At 33.0% G+C, this 21970-nt stretch overlaps 2 protein-coding genes and 1 long non-coding RNA gene across 4 annotated transcripts in view; 1 reads left to right on the top strand and 2 right to left on the bottom strand.

The window, feature by feature from the left end:
* LOC139519896 (zinc finger RNA-binding protein-like) overlaps positions 1 to 1905 on the bottom strand; it is a 31563-nt gene extending 29658 nt beyond the window's left edge. The window contains exon 1 of one of the 2 annotated variants that reach the window (XM_071312188.1): positions 1787 to 1905. The gene's annotated coding sequence lies outside the window, so the exon portion shown is untranslated. The remainder of the gene's footprint in view (positions 1 to 1786) is intronic. The other variant, XM_071312189.1, reaches the window with a different exon arrangement.
* A 12596-nt stretch (positions 1906 to 14501) lies between these two features.
* On the top strand, positions 14502 to 15059 carry LOC139521421 (uncharacterized). The gene has a single exon (XM_071314896.1). It carries the CDS (start codon positions 14502 to 14504, stop codon positions 15057 to 15059), a length of 558 nt encoding a protein of 185 aa, XP_071170997.1.
* Positions 15060 to 19448: 4389 nt separating this feature from the next.
* On the bottom strand, positions 19449 to 21264 carry LOC139519885 (uncharacterized). Its single transcript, XR_011663737.1, has 3 exons — positions 21107 to 21264; positions 20398 to 20515; positions 19449 to 19880 (listed from the first exon to the last, which is right to left on the bottom strand). It is a non-coding gene; the product is annotated as an uncharacterized lncRNA (long non-coding RNA).
* Positions 21265 to 21970: the final 706 nt, after the last annotated feature.

Raw genomic sequence — 21970 nt, 5'->3', positions numbered from 1 at the left:
GAATTATCCTCATACGTTCCCAGAATCAGATCCGGTTTTATTTACATTTCCCGTTGTGCCAATGATGGCAGCCATTGTTGTTTTTGACAGTCATAGATATGTTTTTTGACAGTCACAGATATGTTTTTACCCGGATTTACACATCACTGGTTGGCGATTTTCTAGGGGTTGAACAAAATAAACATTGCTGTGATGATAATAAAGATGAAAATGAATTTGAGATCATTTGGCAATATTACTAGAATGTTAGAAAAATCCATGAAAAAAAACACCGGACATTCGGACCTGAATTCAACAAAATTTTACCACAGATCCATTATTCACTGGATTTGTCTGACGGTCCAACATATTTCATGTAGCCTGATTTCAGGCATTTGCTAAACAGCTATGTATACAAATTTGTACTATTAAATAAGAACAACAGCCAGTGTTTCAAATTTCTAACTAATACATCTGACCAATATACATGTAAACATTACAGTCATTGTTTGTAAGAACAATTTCTAAATGGATTAGACCACCTAACAATATCTGCCCTCATGAGTCATGGTGATTGTCATGTGTGTCAAGACAATAGCAGCCCTCAACTCAATGTAGCCTTCTGAAATGGCAAAGACATGAGGACCGTAAATTGATGAAATTTTGGCTGATCCGAGTCAGGTTTAAAAAGATCGTCTGATTGCTTGACAGTAACACAAATTTATATTGTTTTCCAAGCACCTTTTAGATTCAAGTTCGATCTTGTCAGCGCTTTATTACATCAGGTAAATGTAGGTCGTTTGTAAGCTGTCTTCGTATTTTAGCCCACTCAGTCACAACTTTGACTATTAAGTGCCGTTAGAAAGAAAACCATTGTCATTTATAGCTTGTGTTTATTGAAATACATGTCCGAGCTCCATTCTCGATTTTGTAAATAAACAGATGAAACAATGTCGGTGACAATTTTGTTTTTTAAACTTGTTCTCATCATTCTCATTGATTCAATAAAATACTGGCTACAATTTCGCAAAAATTGTCAGGTGTTCATGTTGATTGATGGGGCAATCGCCAGTGCTTCTGCACAAGTCCTATAGAATTTTACTAGACTGGGGCTTCAGACTTCTGATAGAGGTTGTCATAAAACATGTACAATGTAATAAAATTAAATAAATCATGTGGTTATGTAGCACCATAAAAACACAGGGCAAAAACTACTTTAGCTAGACAAAAAACGTAGGCAACCTGAAATTATTTCCCAGAGACTGAAATTTTGAGTTGGCACTAAATTTTAATGTCTGGTGGCCAATTGGCAACTTCATTTCAGAAGCCACTTTGCTGAATAGTCCGGACCTTTAAAACTTTTAAGTTGTTCCCAAATGGTTGGACTCTTTTCAATGGCCATTGATGCCATAGCAGCCATACACAAGACCTGCAACTTTCCTATTCAAAAATTTCAGTCCCAACTTGCTCCAATAATAATAGAATTTTATACCGGTTTTGTGCTGTTTATTTTCATGTCTCCCAGACCCTATAGTGCTTATTTCATTATTGGTTTTGACTTTCATCAGATAGTGAAGAGAAATTAAAATATAGATTTCATTTTAAAGCACACGAAGTAAGTCTTGGCTGGATGTCTTTTCGTCGTGTTCCTTTCTTGGTTCGCGTTATGAGACGCCATTTTTCAGACATGCATGCGGTTTACATTTCCTTGTCTGATTTTTGCATTTGAATGGGTTTATATATCTCAGTATTTGATTGAATGTTAATCTATAATTGCTAAACGTGTAGTTAATATTATTGAAATTACCTGTATTGAGCTGTTAATTTGAAAAATTACCAATAAACTTGTTTTTTTGATTGCTAAATAGTAATGAATGCCCGAAATTATCACAGACTCAAACAATGACGTCACACATATATTATTTTAGCAGTCGGTTAATTCGGCCTAAAAAATTCTCGGCCTATAACAAGCTCGCACCTTAATTTCTAAATGAAATTTAACATCTTGTTTGGCAAATTGCTGTTCTGTTTTTGTTTATTTTTTCTATTACAACGTTTAGTTTTACCTAGACCTAGTTTCGTAGCTAGAGATAGATCGGCGGACCAGTTTAGTGATTTGCTATGGTGGTATCAGATCCGTTCGCGCCCAATAAACTTTCGCACCCTACACGTTCGCACCTCGCACGTTCGCACCCAAGGTCCGTTCGCATGCCGTTCACGTTCGCGCCCAATTTTAATTCAAATTCCAGTTGAATAATTGGAAAATCATGATTGTTGTTTTTAATTAGTTGACCAGTGCGTTGAAAAAAACGACACTCGGTCATTTTGAAATTCAAATTACCGTGAGTAATCATTGACACATTGCTTAGGCTGATCTAGGCTGAGGATGCCATGACGACAATTTTAGGAAACCTTCAAAGCGACACAGGATTGAGCAAGAACGCATTGACTTCTACTTCACTACTCCACCTAACAGAAAGTATGATAGTAAATACTCATAGACTATAATTACACTCTCATGAAAATAAAAAGTTCCACAATATTATTTACCTACGAAAACATGTTTAACCCCAAATGCCCCAGCCTATTTTTAAATAACAAAGTTGAATAATGATCCCAAGTCAGTACAAGCTCTAGAAAGATTTAAAGTTTCAGGTACGAACCATTTGATTTGAGGAGGCAGTCTGAGATATTTGAGAGAGACAAAAATTGACTCTGATTCTTGCCTTAAAAAAAAATTCTGTTCGTATCTGGTTCATCCGTGAAAACAAAAGTCTGGTCCACTTTTTTGCTATTAAAACGAAAATTTCCAACAAAATTATTTAGCATTAAATGATAATGATGAAACAAACGGGCGTATTTTTTTTTGTGGCCGGGGTTTGCATGTCTGACCGGAATGTCTGTTTCGCCCATTGCCAAGAATCTGTCCGGTTTAAGGGAGATAACTCAATTTGATAACAATTATCTGTATCGACAAGGACGATAATCCATCCTCGCTCCACATGAGGTTACTAAATAATTTGACATGTGCGATAAGACTCACAATTATGGGGTTGAACACCCGCTGGTCTGTAAAGATAACTTCAGTGAAAACCAATACCAGATGTTATCGCTAAAATAATTTGGATTCATGTTTTCTGTATTTTGGTGCAATTTGTAAAATTAATTGAAGGCCGGAGTTCCGATCTTTGTTGAAACCGGGGACTATTGAATTAGTGTATTAATTAGTCCTAGTTGAAACATTAAAATGGCGCAAGATGTTTGACCCAAATTGGTAAATGAAAAATGCATATAAATAAATTAGATTTTCTTATTCAAAATGGATTGATCATCAAACTGACTGAAATGTATTTGAAATTTTAGTTCAACTAACACAATTGGCCGAAAGGTCGTTGTCTAACGATTCTTTTATTTATTATTTTTATGTGTTTATATATAACAGGTACCTCGAGAATTCGGAATGTCTGTTGTTTAATTCAATTTTAAAATTCATTGACAGTTAATAATTATTAAATTTACACTCACTTTGAGTGAGGATAACAGCACAATTCCGCGAGTTCTGATTTGTTTTTCGTAAATTCTTTTGTTATAAATGAAGTCGTTAGTTTTCTCAATTGAATAATTCCATATTTTTTTAATGTTGGGGCCATTAATATCAGACTATACGTACGGTATGTTTTTTCCCTCAACGTTGAAGACCGTACGGTTGTCTATAGTTGGATACGACCACCTATACCAAGTCAGGAATATGACAGTTGTTACATGTATCAATTCATTTGATGTGTTTTATCATTGGATATTGCCATTTGATTACATACTTTTCGTTTTGAATTTTCCTCGGAGTTCAGTATTTTTGTGATTTTACTTTTTTTCGTTTGAACTTTGGTGGACAGTTGTCTTATTGGCAATCATATCACATTTTTCTTATTTTCATATGTATGTTCGATGTGTATTGTGTATCTTCAATATATACTTTAGATCTTTTGTATTCTGTTAGATAAGTTTCGTGCCCAATGTATAGGGAAAGCATTTTCCTACTAATTTTAACACAGCCTTGTGTTGTGCTTTTAAGTCAGGAACAAATTACTTGTAATTATGAAGTTGTCGTTTCATGCTATCCACGAGAGAAAATATGACACAGAAATTTTGTTAGTCTTATGTGTGTGTGTGTTTTTTTTCAATTTTGGTTTATTTATATGTTACGGAGTTTTGTGTAACGTTCTTTTCGCTAAACTATATATAGTTATAACATTATTGTATTGAATATCCCCAGTGGCGGATCCAGAACTTTTCCTAAGGGAGGCCCTCTGTCTGACCTAAAGGGGGGGGGGGCTCTACAGTCATGCTTCAGTTATTCCCTATATAATCAACCAAATTTTTCCCACGAAAGGGGGGCCCGGCCCCCCAGGCCCCCCCCCTGGATCCGCCTATGATCCCCCTTTTTTGCGTTAAAGACCCATTGGTGACTATCGGTTGTTTTCTGCTCTTTTGTCGGGTTGTTGTCTCTTTTTATAACACATTTCCCGTTTCCATTCTCAATTCTATTGAAGTTATAAAGCTACTATACGATATGAGTTTAGCTAATTGATAAAAGCCATACAGTTACTTATACGGTTGCACGAAGAAAGTGAGAAAGCGTCATTTCAAAAGCAGATTCTACCTTTTGTTTGTATCTACGTTATGACAACAAACTTAAATCATGTCTGAAAATAAAATCTAGGAAATGTCATATTTATTGACCTTTTCCTGTTTTTAATAAAATAATACAAGCTTCCAGCATTGTTTCCACCATATATCCACCTCGAGTATCCACAGGTATATAGCCTGAAGCTGACATGTTAATTGTCATACAAGTACCTGTTCAAAGCTAACAATTTTTATCGTTTTGTGAAGAAATTATTGACTTTTTAATTAATATTGTTTCGGTTCAATGAGTTTTAATTCAGTTGAAGAGCTTGGGATAAAATAAAATGACAAGGTAATTAATTCTATAAACAACAGTTTATTTTCATTTTATACAAGAATACTGTTGTATTTAAATATATATATGTTAGTTTCGATTATTTTAGTCATCAACAAGTTTCTTTTTGACGGCGAATGTAAATTTATATCATCATGGTAAAACGTGTCTTAAAAGGTGCTAACTTTCTAATGTATTGTGCGCACACATTATTCGTATATTTAGTTTTTAAGGCCACACCAATTTAATTTCTTGTTCTACGGATTTTTGGACTCCAAAATTTGGGGCGAGCGAGCGATTTGAAAATTTTAATAAAAAAATATTTAATTTGCAAATTTTTGAGGCGAAGCTTGAAAAGTAAAGGCGAGCGATTATAATTTTTTTTTTGTAAACATAAAATAGTAGGTTTTGACAATATTAAAGCTTGATTTATCACTTGTACTTTGACATTTCTTTAATTTCTGAAGTATTTTTTCCCTGTTCACCAAGAAATAATTAAATCTGGATTATGTATGTGTGACTGACAATGAGACAATTCTCCATACAAGTCATAATCAGTTTGGGGACAACCCCTTAATGTTATAAATATCCCTTTTACATGTTTTATGAGGGATCAATATAAGTTATAATATATTTGTTTGTACAAAAGGGCTCATATTTTCTCAGAGAACTATATATCTATCTGGTATTAAATGGTCAAAACATGTCCAAGAATTTTGTAATATTCCTGGACTTTAACCATGTTGACACATTTACTTTAAAAGTTTAATATTATTCAAAATAAGTGGACCCCTCTTTTTAGAAAAAGTTGTTTAAAAAATGATGTAACTCTTCTCTTTTTGAGTTCAAAATTCTAAGTTTTCAAAGGTTTTGTATAGAAGAACTATACAAATCCTTGGTATTTCTATTTTCTTTTCTACATCAGTAAAATGACCCCTTGTCTGAGGGAGGATTGTTCTCAACCTGATAATAACAAACACAGGTCAAAATACGGCCTTTTACACAGGGCTTTGATACAGACCAAACAGCAGGCTATAAAGGACCCCAAAATTATTAGCGTACACAATTCGAATAGGAAAACCAACGATCTAATTTATATATCATGTATTATAACCAAACGGGAAAATACAAATGAACAACATCAACAAACGATAACTGCTGAACGACAGGCCCCTCAATCAATTAGGACAGGTGCATAAACATGCAGAGGCTATGGATAGTTTTGTTTTGCCAGCATACAATATAATTGCAGTTGAAGGCAAATCTTTCAGAAGTTCTTTGTACTTTATTCTAACATAACGAACATTTTTTCGATAGGGAATGTAAGTAAGGGGGAAAGTAACCAATTTTTTGTTCTTTTAATTTATATCGGAGCACTCCCGCTTTGGATAAATAGGTTTCATGCTGAAACAAATATTCTCACAGATATTTACAAAGTGTGGTGGGGTGCTTTTATGTTTAAAATCGTTATATACAGGTTAAGACTGTGATTTTAAAAACAAATGTTGATATCTTTTTATAATATTTACAAAACAAAAACGGTGCGGGAAATGGACATGATTACATTTCCGGATGCGGGAAGCGGGAATATAAAAAAAAATAAAAAAATTCTGTTTTGAAAAAAATAGGTGCGGGCGGGTCCGTCGAACAAGGAATCAAATTGGTGTGGCCTTATTGAAGGCCGATAGGACAAAAAATGACCCACTCACTCTCATTGCTAAATATAATCCAATGGTTAAAATTCTTAGTAAGGTTATAAGAAAACATTAAAGCAATCTGCAAAAAGACAAGCAATGTTTATATTAGTGAAATCTTCACCCAGGTGCCTATCATAGCGTATAGATGTAATAAAAATATCAAAGAATACCTTGCTAAATCAAGGATATAGTTGGGAGACTTTTGAAAAGGGGCCAATGCTTTAATGGTATAAGCAAAAAATCTCGAAACACTGTTAGTTATTATTTTAATTATAGGCAACAAACTTTCATCAAATGAAATGTAAAAAAAACAGTGTAAAGTCTTGAGATTTATTTCGTATGTTGGTTGAATCGCATTTAATTATAAACAGTGCATTTTCTGAAGGAATCTTCATGGAATTTTTCATTTTGTATTTTAGCCAGAAAAAAACTTACGGTGACCCTATCTTTTCTTTTGATATTCTCAAAGCACTGTCTATAAGCTACATTTTCTTAACTTATTTTACAAATCTATCATTTTGTTTAGTTTCTAATCACAAAATCTCCCCCCCCCCCCCCCCCCCCCTGTATAATCCATACAAAATGTGTCATTTTGTCACAACGGCTGTATCTTGAGAAAATGCACGGTGACCTATCATTTTTGTCGAGCCTTCGACTTTAGTCGAAAAAGCGAGACTAAGCGATCCTACATTCCGTCGTCGTCGGCGTCGTCGGCGGCGTCAACAAATATTCACTCTGTGGTTAAAGTTTTTGAAATTTTAATAACTTTCTTAAACTATACTGGATTTCTACCAAACTTTGACAGAAGCTTGTTTATGATCATAAGATAGTATCCAGAAGTAAATTTTGTAAAAATAAAATTCCATTTTTTCCGTATTTTACTATAAATGGACTTAGTTTTTTCTGCGGGGAAACATTACATTCACTCTGTGGTTAAAGTTTTTAGAATTTTAATAACTTTCTTAAACTCTCCTGGGTTTGTACCAAACTTGAACAGAAGCTTGTTTATGATCATAAGATATTATCCAGAAGTAAATTTTGTAAATAAATAAATCCATTTTTCCATATTTTACTTTTAAATGGACTTAGATTTTCTGCGGGGAACCATTACATTCACTCTGTGTTTAAAGTTTTTAAAATTTTAATAACTTTCTTAAACTATCCTGGATTTGTACCAAACTTGGACAGAAGCTTATTTATGATCATAAGATTGTATCCAGAAGTAAAGTTTGTAAAAAGATTACTCCGTTTTTTCTGTAATTTACTTTTAAATGGACTTAGATTTTCTTACAATCATAAAATAGTAACAAGAGGAATATTTTATTGATTTTTTTCCTCATTGTTGTTGAGTCTGCGATTTACAGCAAAAATAGGCGAGACACTGGGTTCCGCGGAACCCTTACAAATTTTTATTATATTTTTGGACATGTATCAATAGATACTACGTTTTTGCAAAGTATGAACAATTTCCATCGTTTTTATTTTAGTCTCCCATACCACCTTAAACATATCAACATTACACGGACTTCGTTACTAGTATGTAGACAGTAGTGAGCTTATATATGTTCCCTATAACAGTGTTAACGGGCAAGATGGGTTAGATCCCGGATACACAGAACAAAGACCCATTAGGCCACACTTAAATATATTTTGGTTTGCCCAAACCCTACCCAGAGGTTGAGACAGTGGGGGCAGTGGGTAGGTATATATAGGTAGGCATTTTTTTTTCTTTCAAAAAGCAAGTATAGGAAACTGTACGGACTTCAATAATGAGAAAAACCAATATCGTATAGTCAGATGATAAAAGTACGATCCAGTGGCGGATCAAAAACTTTTCATTTAGGGGGGGGGGGGGGGGGGGGTCATGATTCAGTGATTCCCTATAATAAACCAAATTTTTCCCAAAAAAGGGGTGGCCCGGGACCCAATTAAGGCATCCGCCTATGGGACCCAACATGAAAAATCAGAAACCATTATTATGGCAAAACAATTTACGAAAAAGAAATACGACTAATTATGAACCAATGATTCACATACGGCCAAATTGCGGGTCCTATACTAAATCACGTGACCTATACTTAATCCGCCCCTTTGTGCGAGTTATCTCCCTTTTATTTACTAAAACACTCACATGCCAAACACACGTGAAAGGAAAATTGATTTCAAGCGACTAACCGACGGAAACTTTGGTGGCACTGATCGTACAGCGACATAGACAGTCGAAAGGAGAGATTTTTTACCTGAAACATATGATGTCAAGCGGATAATATTGCATGCCGCAAGCTGAAAAGGGTATGTTTTTCTGCCAGGTTCTGAGTGTCCCTTGGCCTTGAGTGAGTCTGCCTTAAAATTAACCAATTGTTGTTAAGGGAGTACGCTGCTCATGATGATGTAATTAGAGTGCTTCAAAATGGCATGGAAAATAAAGATATACACTTTTTAGCATGTTTTCATGTTTAATTAAGAAATCCATGTCATTTTTGGAAAATGACGCAGTCATTGTTCCATAACTGCCGACCTGATTTCTCTGCCTACCGCGCTTGGTTTCGTATTTACTAATTTCAATACAAACTGGAGGAATGTGCTTGTGTTATCATTATGCATGAGCATTGTGTAGTAATCAGCCAGGAACCAGTTTACAAACTAACTGGTTTCTGTTTGTATTCCACTACAGTCGAAGAAAGTGTTGTAGTTTGACGGGAACCAGTCCAGAATTTTGTAAACTACAAAACGTAATCGGTTATTATCATTCCGTTTTGGTGTTTCATACCGACTTATATGGTTTGAATAAGCTTAAGACCCTTCAAACATTAATGTGATAGGTATATTAAAGACTGTTTTACAAAAGGATGAAACTGTTTTGCTTTAAAAGTCGTACTATAGTGATATATGTTATGTACGGATTTCCACTCTCACCGGTTAATTTCTTCTTTTACACGTGCTTTTGAAACTTCCTGTTTAAACATCGCAAGTTTTAAAATTGTTTTTTGAGTGAATTAAACTTATTTTAACAATCACGAAGCGTTCGGGAATCATTTCAAGCAGTTTCTTCTTCTCTTTGATGATGGAAAATAGTTTTTCTCAAGAAAATACCGCAAACGATCGCAGAGGAATTGAAACGTACAAGTCAAGTCGGCACCTGGTTAAATTGGCATCTAGTCAAATCGGCACCTATTTGACGTCAATTCGGCTTCCAATAATATTTATTATAATATTTTCTATTCAATTAATTAATAACTGTTACCAAGTACATAGTGAATATTAGGTAAACAACGAGACCAAAGTGAATAAGTTGTTGTGTATAAAAGTAAACAACGAAGCTATTGTTTTAACCATTAGACAATTATTAAAATTAAATGGAAAACTATGAGTCCCTTTCAATAAATCAAACTTTCATGCCAAATAATTAGCAAATTTAAGGTGTTTTTTTTTCCAGTAATGTTTAAACAGCATTAAACAAACAATCCTGTAAAAGACTCAACTGGTTAAATAATGCATAAAAATATCCAATAAGGCTATTTTATTTTTTTCTGGGACGCCTTCCTAAGACGTTCGTAGGAAGGCTTCCTAAGAAGGCGTCCCAGAAAAAAATTAACATAGCCTTGTGGTCATAGGAAGGTGTCCCAGAATAAAATTTAAAAAGCCTTGCCAGACTTAATAATTATTTGGACTACTCATATATATCATTAAAAATACACCAAAAAATTCATGTAGTTGAGAAAAATAAATACATTCAAAATGTACATGAACATCAAAAAAAGTGAAAGTTAGTATTAACTCTTTTTGCTTTAAAAATTTACAACTGCATATAAGTATTGAATGCTTTTTTTTTGTAAATTCATTGAGGTGTAAAAGCGTTGACCGAAGTACTTTTTGTATGAAGCGCATAAGCGCTTCATTCTAAAAATGTGCACATGGTCAACGCTTTTGCAACCCTATGAGGTTACAAAAAGAAACATTTAATACTTATAATTACTTTTTTTAGCTAGGATCATGAAAACACGAATTTTATAACTTTTTTATTCAATTCATCTGTGCACTTTATTGTGGGACCACGTGTTATCATGAATGAAAAGTTTTATTGAGTGATGCAATTGCTTGAGGAATAACATGTGATGTGCAGTTAGCCAATCAGAATAAAGTATTATAATGAAACATATATCAAATGTAATTATAACAAAATACATTACGTTGTAAGAGTTATCTCCCCAAACACTGTTTTTCTTGTGGCCACCTCTCCTTCGTAACCGTAAAAGATTTTATTTTACCAAATTGCTCGTTACATATTTAGGATAAGAATATTCGTTTGAACCATAGCTCTATGGGGACTCCATATGAGAGTTATTCCCCCTTTTTCATTTGATTCAAGCGATATGCATTTTCAACTGGTAAACCATAACTGATAGAGACCTAGGGTCTTCATGAGGTCATTGGTACTAAAAATGAAAATGAGGTCAATGTCAAAGGTCAAGGTCATATTATAAATTTTGATTTTGGCTTATTTTCACTTCTTTTCAAATACTGTATGACATTTTGACAAATAATTTTTCATAAATTATTAGTTGCGACATGTCCTTACTTGTATATTTTGGTTGAAAGGCTGCGCATACAATAAAAGGGAGTTTTTGTCCATCTTACATTTAAAATTACGCGTCAAGTGGTAGTTCTCATTAACCAAACATATTAAAGACCTAGGATATTTTGATTCAAGGTCCATGGTTTGTGACCTTGAAATTGAGGTCAAGGTCATAGGTTAATAGGACGTCATAAAGCCATAGGAACTAACATTTTAAACTGATTTTTCATATTTCAATATAAAAATAGATCTTTTCTAGTGGAAAGACTTCAATTATTCTCTGAACAATTTGTTTTTAATTTACATCATATTTTGTGGGAGAAGGGGGTTCAGACTATGTGGTATCAGGTCTGTTTGCGCCCAATACACTTTCGCACCTCGCACGTTCACACCCAAGGTCCATTCGCACTCTACTCATTCGCGCCCAATTTTAATTCAAATTCAAGTTGAATAATTGGAAAATCATGATTGTTGTTTTAAATTGCTTTGGTGTAAATACTGAATGTATATTTAGCTTGGTATGAGTAAAACATTGAAGATTTTAAAGGAAAAACACAAAAGATAATTGTTTTTAAGCCCTTTGATCTGAAACAACGAAACAATAAAATATAGGAACCAAAATATAGCAATCCACTATTATAACCAAAACATGATAAAATTTATTCAACACACAGAAAAAAAATAGTCAGAATCTCACTTCATTATGAAAGAGGTCAATGAAACAAAGTATAGCAATACACTAACCAAAACATGATTAAGAGTTATTCAACGCTAAATAAAACGTTGACAAAATACCACTTTATTTAGAAAGGATTATTATCTATACTATTAAACGAGAAGACCTCATTTTTGGTGTCGCTTCTCTTCTTTCCACAATAAATTAATCAACACGCCTCTGTGTCCTAGAGGTACAGTACATAGTCGCATTTGTCATCCATTCATATGATTATTCAGGTTGAATTATTTTAGGAGAAAAACGAGAAAAAAGGCATCCGGGTATTGTCCCGTCATTGTACGAAATTTTAAGTCAGATTAGACTTCCGGTTTGCGTTTTTCTGTATACTTTGAACATACATATACTACGAATAAAGTGTATTTTCAGAATTTTATCTGCTATCCTTTTCAAGTTTACTATCCACGACAGTCACATAGTTTATTAAATAGAAATGTTCTGTATACTATATCAATGATCACCATGGATCGATTAGTAAACTTAGAATTGAAAGTAAATACGCTTTATTTATATAGAAATGAATGTTCATAATATACAGATAAGCGCTAAAATTATTCATGTGAACTTTTAATACTTTTTCTGAAATTCCCCAGTCATTAAATCTTTTACAAAATTCATTGATTACAAAAAGGAAGAAGATGTGGTATGATAACCATGTTGAGACAACTCTCCACAATAGACCAAAATGACACAGAAATTAACAATTATAGGTTACCGTACGGCCTTCAACAAAGAGCAAAGCCCATACCTCATACTCAGCTTCAAAAGGGCCCGAAATGACAATGTAAAACAATGCAAACAAAAACTAGCGGCCTTATTTATGTACAAAAAATGAACGAAAAACAAATATGTAACACATAAACAAATGACAACCACTGAATTACAGGCTCCTTACTTAAATAAATGTTCATAACATACTAAATGTATGTTCATATTGAAATTGATAGAAAACCAAAAATTGGGAACTTTGGAAATAAAGGTGGAGGGTAAAAAAAAACATTTTCCTGTCCCCAATAACCTATGACTTACGATACTTTTACTGAAATTCTCCAGTCATTCTGTATTTAACAAAATTCTTCCAACAACACTTTACATATTGATACTTTAAACTACGCTCTGAATGCCCGCGATTTCGCGGGTGTGTTCTAGTTATCTTTAACAATACGCTATCCAAAACATGATTAAGATTTATTCAACACAAAAAAAAAATGCTGTCTCACTTTATTTTGAGACAATGACAACAATTATACTTATAAGAAAACACTTGCTTACAGAGTTATTAAACACAAAACCAATTAAGATTAGTTGAGAACATGTAGGGTGTGAAAGTGAAAGGGGGCGAACATGAGTTGGTGCAAACGTGAATGGGCGCGAACGGACCCGGATTCAGCCTATGTACCAGTGAGAAATATAGAAGCCTTTCTACGGTATTTATTTGTACAATTCAGGTAGTCTTGACCTATTCATTTGTCTTAAAAAAAAAACCCAGCCAGTTGGCACCTTCACTTCACACACACACATATACGAATATCAATTATATGCTTACGAGACATGTTGCATTGTTAAACTAATTACGGTATGTGAAAATCAAGACTTGCATAAAAACTATCCCAATATTAGAGACAGTGGCGTCATTTTTCTTCAGAGCTTTCAGCTCTTTGATTTTTTATCATATCAGTAAAGGGAGGTAAATCTTCCCATTTTCAATAGAAAAAAATACCTTTACCTTTAAATAAAAAAATCTCATATAAGTAAAATATAAAACAATAAATCAATTACAATTCATAATATTAAGTATAATACTTGTTTTGCAGAATGATGATAAATTTCAGCACCACCTTTAACATGGATTTTTCCAAAAATCCACACTTCCTACAACCTTTTAGGAAGCAAAAAATAGGAAATTGCAATAAGAACCACATTTCAATTATTAATAGCTAAAAAGGAAGGTCTTATGATCTTAAAAACTGATACAAGAAAAAAAACCATGCTGGAATTAGAAAAAAAATCTTCATTTCAATTTTCAAAAACTGGATTTTGCCCCAAATCTTTACTTTTTACGACCTTTTTAGGCTTAAAAAAATAAGAAATTGTAATCAGAACCACATTTCAAAAACTAAAGTTAAAAAGGAAGGTCTAATGATCTTAAAAACTGATACAAGAAAAACATCAATGTTGGAATTAGAAAAAAAAATTCCATAAATTTGAATTTTCAAAAACTGGATTTTGCCCAAAATCTTCACTTTTTACGACCTTTTAAGGCTTGACAAATAGGAAATTGTAATAAGAACCGCATTTTAAAAATTAATAGGTAAAAAGTTTTAAACGTAAAATATGGTTACAATGTATAACTTATACGACAAAGGCGATTACGAATTATTTAGAAATACTCTAAATGAAGCGGACTGGAACACGATAATAGCATCCGACATTGTAGACGAAATAACTGAGAATATAACAAATACGATACTTCAAGCAGCTGCTATAAGTATCCCCAATAAAATTATTACAGTTCGAAAAAACAGCCCTGTATGGCTAAAAAATGATATTAAAAAAATGATTAGGAAAAAAAATAGAATTCATAGAAAGGCTAAAAAATTTAATAAACAATCTGACTGGAATAAGTTTAAAAAAATAAGAAACAAAGTCACTGGACTTATTAGAAAATCTAAAGAAGATTACAATAATAACCTTATAAACAAAATTATGAATGGTAGCCCGTCTTGCACTAACTGGTGGAAAACAGTTAAACAATTTTCTGGTATTAAACCAAGCGATAAAGGTATACCACCTATCGAACGAAAAGGGACATTAATCTTTGATGATATTGAAAAAGCAAATGAATTTAACTCTTACTTTGCTTCACAATCTAAACTAGACGACATAGAGACCGATAACTTAAGTAACCTTAACGATGCTGTTAACAACTTAAACGAAATTGAATTAAATGAAACAGAAATTGAGGATACCTTAAATGTTCTTAATCCGTCTAAAGCATCTGGATTTGACACGTTAAGTCCAAGTTTATTAAAAGAAGCTTCATCGATCATAAAATATCCTCTTTGCAAATTATTTAATCTGTCGTTAAGGAAAGCTGAATTTCCTAGCCAATGAAAAAAGCTAATGTCATACCTGTCTTTAAAAATAGTTCACCAAACGAAGTTAAAAATTACAGACCTATATCTCTTCTAAGCGTCTTATCAAAATGTATGGAACGCTGTATTTATAAACATATTTATAATTACCTAAGACAGAATAATATTCTAACGCAAAACCAGTCTGGCTTCACCAAAGGGGACTCTGCTGTAAATCAGTTGGTAGACATTGCGAATGATTTTGGTAAAGCTTTGGATAGTGGCAAAGAAATACGGGTTGTGTTCTGTGACATAAGTAAGGCGTTTGATAGAGTTTGGCATAAAGGTCTTCTCATTAAATTACAAAGATATGGTATATCTGGAAACTTACTTAAATGGATAGAAAATTATTCGAATGGGAGGTCTCAAAGAGCAGTTATAAATGGTTCAAATTCTGACTGGTTATCTACTAACGCTGGCGTCCCACAAGGTTCTATATTAGGTCCCCTTTTGTTCTTGGTATTTATTAATGATATAGTCACTGATATTGAAGCCCAAATTAAACTTTTTGCTGACGATACAAGTCTTTATTTAACTGTTGATAACCAAATAGAGGGCGCTGAAATTTTAAATAGCGATTTGAATAAAATTCACGAATGGTCCCAGAAATGGCTTGTAAAATTTAACCCCAAGAAAACTGAAACTATGACTATTTCCCGTAAAATTTCAAAACCTTACCACCCACCTTTAAACATGAACAACGAAGAACTACATGTAGTTGAAAAGCACAAGCACTTAGGAGTCTATTTTTCTAAAAATGGTTCATGGAATGTCCATATTGATTATATTGTACAGAAATCATACAAAAGACTTAATATATTAAGGAAAATAAAACACACTTTAGATAGAATGACCCTGGAAAATATATATATATCGTTTATAAGACCTATTATTGAATATGCTGATGTTATCTGGGATTCAGGAAATCAATCTTTAATGAATAAACTTGAAAATATCAAGTTGGATGCTGCTCGTATAGTTATAGGGGGGACTAAGCTCACAAGTACGTCGATGTTATATAAAGAAACGCAATGGGAGAAACTTTCAGATCGAAGAAGTAACCACAAATTAATATTGCTTCATAAAATTGTAAATAATAAAACCCCAAATTATTTGCAAGAGCTATTGCCTGGATATGTCTGTAGTCGACACGACCACAGTACAAGACAAAGTAATAATCTTTTACATGTTAAATCACGTACAAAACTTTATTCTGATTATTATCTTCCGTCATCCATCAAATTATGGAATCATTTACCGTTAAGTGTTAGAAATTGTGAATCTATCTCTTACGGAAGCCGATAAGGGCCATTCAAAAAAAATATTTTATGTCGTAATTTCGACATAACATGTCGTTATTACAACATCGCTATGTCGTAATTTCGACATAACATGTCGTTATAACGACATCGCTATGTCGTTATTTCGACATATCATGTCGTAATAACGACATCACTATGTCGTTAAAACGACATAGCTATATCGTAATAACGACATCGCTATATATAAAAGAATATGCATTATGATTGCCAAGAGACTAAATGACACTGAAATTAACAACTATAGGTCATCATAATGCCCCCAATAATTAGAAAAGCCCCCGATTAGTCAGCTATAAAAGAGGGAGGAAAGATACCAAAGGGAGAGTCCCCGAAATGCTGTGTGGCAGACAGTGTTATTAATTAATTATTAGCTCCCTTGGTAAAACTCCAAATTTCATATTTAATGTATTTTATTGTTAAATGATTTACATGAAGCTTAATAAGTATATATTTGTTAATTGCATAGCTTTTGCTATTTGAATTCATTGGTTAAAGGTTTTTTATTTATATTGTAAAGTTTAATATTTGCATCGTCGCAAAATCTTTGGTTACCTTCTTTGGATACCTTCAGTGAGAAACTTATATATTTTTAAAATCCCATTTAAGTTTTATAAGATACCTGCCGTGGAAGGGCTGTTCAATCAGACAACTTTGAAATAGACAAATAAGACGTGGAAATATATGAGGACTGACATTGCATGCCAATCATTCCATCTCCCTTTATATAAGCGCAAACTACATGGCTTCTTGTAATAAGGGTGAATTGAAGTATTGATAGCTCTATTTCTACTTTCAAACGTTGGGCACGACATTCCTACAACACGACGTTACACTTTCACATTGCGGTGTCGAAGAGGGTTTGTGACTTCGTCTAATTTTTGCAAGTTTTATTCGGTTTTTTTATATTGTTGGTTGATTCTGGTTCTGTTCGTTTTGTGATGTCATTTTATAAAACATTACCTCGAGTTGTGGAAATCGATTTAATAATGTTTACCCTTTAAGTTATTTCAACTAAAAATGCAGTACTGTCGCAAGTAATGTAGGAAGGAAAGATGGGACGGAAGTACATGTATACGGTTTTCCATATTTTTGTTTTATCATAGGATGTTTAACTTTCAAGGTGCATATCATCTGTCATTGTAAAATTTCTATATCTTAATTCAATCAATACAAATATATCTGACACTCTGCAAATAAATCGAACATTTTTACCCTTGGTTAAATTTGTATTTTCCCTGGCAAATAAGTTGTCGAAATACACCCCTTCAATTACTTGAACCTTGGCTTGAGAATTATTTCCCAAGTCATATATAGCGTTTAACTTCTGATATACATTCTAAAATATAGTTATCTACTCCTGGATCGTCCGCGAAAACGGCAAATATAATCCCGGGTTTTTATCAATTCGATGAAACGGTTTTCGTTGCTGTTTGGGATTCGTCTTTCAATTACCTCCATTTCATGCACAAGTTTATATTGACGAAAAGTTCCGGCTTCGCTAGTACAGGAATTATTTTCATCACGACTGTTATAACATAAATAGCAGGACAAATCGCGAAGTAAAACATTCCGTGAACTGGTATTAAGTCTTTTAATATTGGTGATTGCACCTTACTGAAGTGACGACTTTAAATGATCTATTTCGGAGTACTTCCGTAACATAAATTTCAATTCGCATTTTACATTTAGAGACTGTCTTGGTGTCTCCAATTTGTCTTTGCAAAAGTTGGACGAAGTTCATGTAATGGGATGTTTTCCCCATTTCCCAATTCTTTTAAATAAATCGTTAAAAGCTATAAACGATTAATAAAAATTGCAAAATTTAACCTGTGTCGAACCTATGTCCCCGGGCGGAGTCTATAGCAACATGCATTATTCTTTTTTTTCGGCAGCAATCATCAACCTCTTTTTCCAAATTTCATAACATGATTTGTTTTAATTATCCTGAACATTTAATTGAAACTTTAGCACATGTAACGTCGGAAATTAGCGTCTTTAGGATTTTAGGCGTTTTCAGACGTTTGGACAAATTGGCTACCGTTTTGTAATGTGTGGAAGCATTTTATACCTTTAAGACCCAAATATGTAGGTAATAAGAAAAGAATCTTGGCATTTTTTACTCTTCGTGTATCTAACTTTTGTTCTTTTCAATTATAAAAAATACGCGTTAACTGATTTGAAAAATGAAATTTCAACTTGGACAAAATGGCTACCGTTTGAAAAACGACTGTGTAGAGTAGATTTTATTGAATCAGCAATATTTGAACTCACATGAGGCAAATATTTGTACTTTTGTTAGATATTATTATTGTCTTACTCTTTTAATTCATTTTCTGCTATATCTACTTATAAAATTCACTTTCAGATGTTGAGTTAATGAAAAACGTCGTTGGACATTTTTCTTATTCCACACTGTAAATAAAAGTGTTAAGAATCTGAACACTTTTTGAACGCCCTTTTGTAACACTTCTGGAACGCGTAACGGTGTTCTCAATATTAACATTGGTGTTCCAGTTTTTAACATTATGTGTGCATCTTTTGAACGCTATGTGTGTTATTTTTGAACGGATAGTGTGTACTCCTTGAACACCTAGTGTTTGAATCTGGAACGCGTAACAGTGTTCTAGATATTAACTTTCGTGTTCCAGTTTTTAACATCATGTGTGCATCTTTCGAACGTTATGTGTTATTCTTGAACGGATAGCGTGTATTTCTTGAACGCCTAGTGTTTGAATCTGGAACATGTCCTTGTGAGCAAAATTGTATGCCGTTACGCGTTCTAAGCCTTGTAACACTTCTGGAACGCTCGGACTGTGTTCCAGAAATATGTGTTAATATCCAGAACACATAGTGTATATTACTGGAACACAATTTTACATGTTCCAGAAAAAGTGTTATATTCTCTGAAACATTATTGTGGTCTTGTAAAACAAATATTTTAATTGATTAAAAACGTCTTTAATTGATTAAAAAAGGCAACATTTAAAAAAAAAAGTACAATAAAATGTGAAATATTGAAGCAACTTTAAAATGACAAGTTAGACAAGTTAGAAATATAACATTTGTAATTTGCAAAATGTGTCCAAATATTTACTCATAAACAAAATGTTCGTCATATATTTAAAATTATTATGTTACAACAAAGTCAAGTGTCTTATGTTTAACTCATCGTTTGCAACTTCCTAAGTCAAGAACTGTTCTGAATTTCTTTACAAAATACTGATGCCACTGACTCTTTTATCACCAAAATGTTCCATAATCCACTGGCTGCATAGCACTCAGATAGTCAATATCAAACATAAAATACCCTGTGTATATGATGCTAGTAGTCGAGTCGGTGTTCATGTAACACTGCTTCCTTGGACACTTTTAAACATGATTTGAGTCATTTACAACTGATTTTGAGCTTCCATTTTTAGAGGATTCGTCTCCTTGGGTTATAATTATTCTTTAACCTTGTTATCCATCAACCGTAAGTTCTAAAATGTGAAATATGAAGTGTATGAGTAAACAAATTATTCATCATGTCGACATTCCTTAAGAATATTAGAAAATCTTATTTCGTTTTTGTAATTCCATTATACTTGTCAGCATTATAAGATAAGATGCATTTGCCAATGAGTGGTAATTGAGTGGTCAAATGTGCGCTCGTGTTCTATATCTTTTAAAAAAAATGATAGAAAGTGTCCAGCAAGTGCTATTATGTTTTTTAGGCAAAACTTTATCGTCAACTTAGACTTGTCACTAAATTAACTGCTAACATTTCAAGAAACTAATTACCATTTGCCTTTATTTTGAAAGATATTTAGTAATTTTTTCACTTATGATCTGTATACGGATAATTGACGGATGATGTAATTGCATCAAATTTAGCTCAAATAGCTTTCTGATTAATGTAAACAAGTGAATGGTGCACATTTTATTGATAAATCTGCAATAACAACACTTGTAAGAAGTCAATGGACATGCACTCCTATTCAAAATTCTTAGACTTACATATAGTACTTTTATGGTGCAGGATAAGTAGTCATCTCTTGAACTGCAACATGTTCTCTTTATTCTCGAGGTATGCACGAACAATTACCCTTAAGTACAGTATAGTTGGGTTTGTACCCTATAAAAGTAACATAGGAATACATTACAATACATGAATGCAGTGCACAAGGGTGGACATTTGCTAAAATGAATTACTAATTACAAAGCTATTATAAATAACATATACATGAGAAATTTAAAATTAGTGTTGCAGTATGCCTTTTTTTACAAACTTCTGTCTTGACATTGCAATGTCATGACAGTTTTTGCATTTGTGAACAAATCTTTATACTTTCTATACACAATGTTTGAGTCGTGTAAGAATACATGGCGTTCGGAGAAAACGATTAGCTTGAACGCATCATGTTCGAGACCAGAACACATTTACAATAGAAACGATATCATTTAACATTTACGTATAAATTTACAGAGGTTAATTTTTTTTTTAAACATGATAATTTGAATGTAATCTCTCAAAGAACCGCTACTTTTTTAATCGAATTATGACAGCACAGTTAAGTGGAAGTGGAGGGGGCAGTTTTATGTTCGAACAAAACGTTCTTCCATTTATACTTCAGTGTGTCCTGTCCAAGTAGACATTTGTTGATTTCATGACTAAAAAAAATATTTTTTATGTTCGTCATGTGTAGATAAATATAGATAAACATACCTATTATATCAAGTTTTGTTGTTAATTTTCTTCAGTGAAGCTTCTTCAATCACGATCAAAAACCAAACTTCCGGTACATTAATACGTCACGCGCTGTTATGTACGCGGATATGTTTGGAACACATGGCGTTCAGGGAAAATGGTAAATTTGAACGCATCATGTTCGACACCAGAATGCTTATATAAGAGCAACGTTTTCATGAGCATTTACGCATTTACATTGTTAAAAAAAATACCTTAAGAACTTAAGTCGTTTAGAAAAAGATTCATATTAAAAATCAATCATTTGCACGCTTATAAATACGCTCTTGTAAAATGTTTCATTTTTTTTTTACCAAACTATAATTTGCTTATATGCCGATACAGCTAAAATACATTTATCGTCAAATCATAGTACGAATCACCCTTATTCATCGTCTGTTTGACTCTGAAATGATGAATTTTTTTTCACTCCCCATTACAATATAAGAACATTTTTAGTGTTCAATTTAGAACACTTGTCTTGAATATGTGCGTTAAAAGACTGAACACAATGTGTTATATTCTTTAACGCTGGCGTTCAATGTGGAACACTAATGTTAATAACTGAACATATTGTGTTTAAAACTGGAACGCGTCCAGACGCGTCAGGCGTCTGCAATATTTGCAGTGCAGCTTAATATGCAGCCACCGAGTCAAATGAAATTTGGCAAAATAACGGCTTTAACGGCACAGAGAACCAACACATGTCGTTGTTCCTGCCAAAAATCAAGAAGATCAGAGAATAAGAAATAGGATCACTATACATAAGAGTTAAAACAGTTTTTCTTAAATGTAACGTTGGACATCCGTTTTTTTCACATAGCTTTCTTATTTTAATCCTCA

Source organism: Mytilus edulis, chromosome 4, assembly GCF_963676685.1.
Source record: "Mytilus edulis chromosome 4, xbMytEdul2.2, whole genome shotgun sequence".
Lineage (NCBI taxonomy): Eukaryota > Metazoa > Mollusca > Bivalvia > Mytilida > Mytilidae > Mytilus > Mytilus edulis.
This window is presented reverse-complemented; position numbering and strand designations above follow the sequence as displayed.

What these genes read in the sequence shown, in the direction of transcription:
- LOC139521421 (XM_071314896.1), top strand. Translation starts at nt 14,502, where the DNA reads ATGATTAGGAAAAAAAATAGAATTCATAGAAAGGCTAAAAAATTTAAT.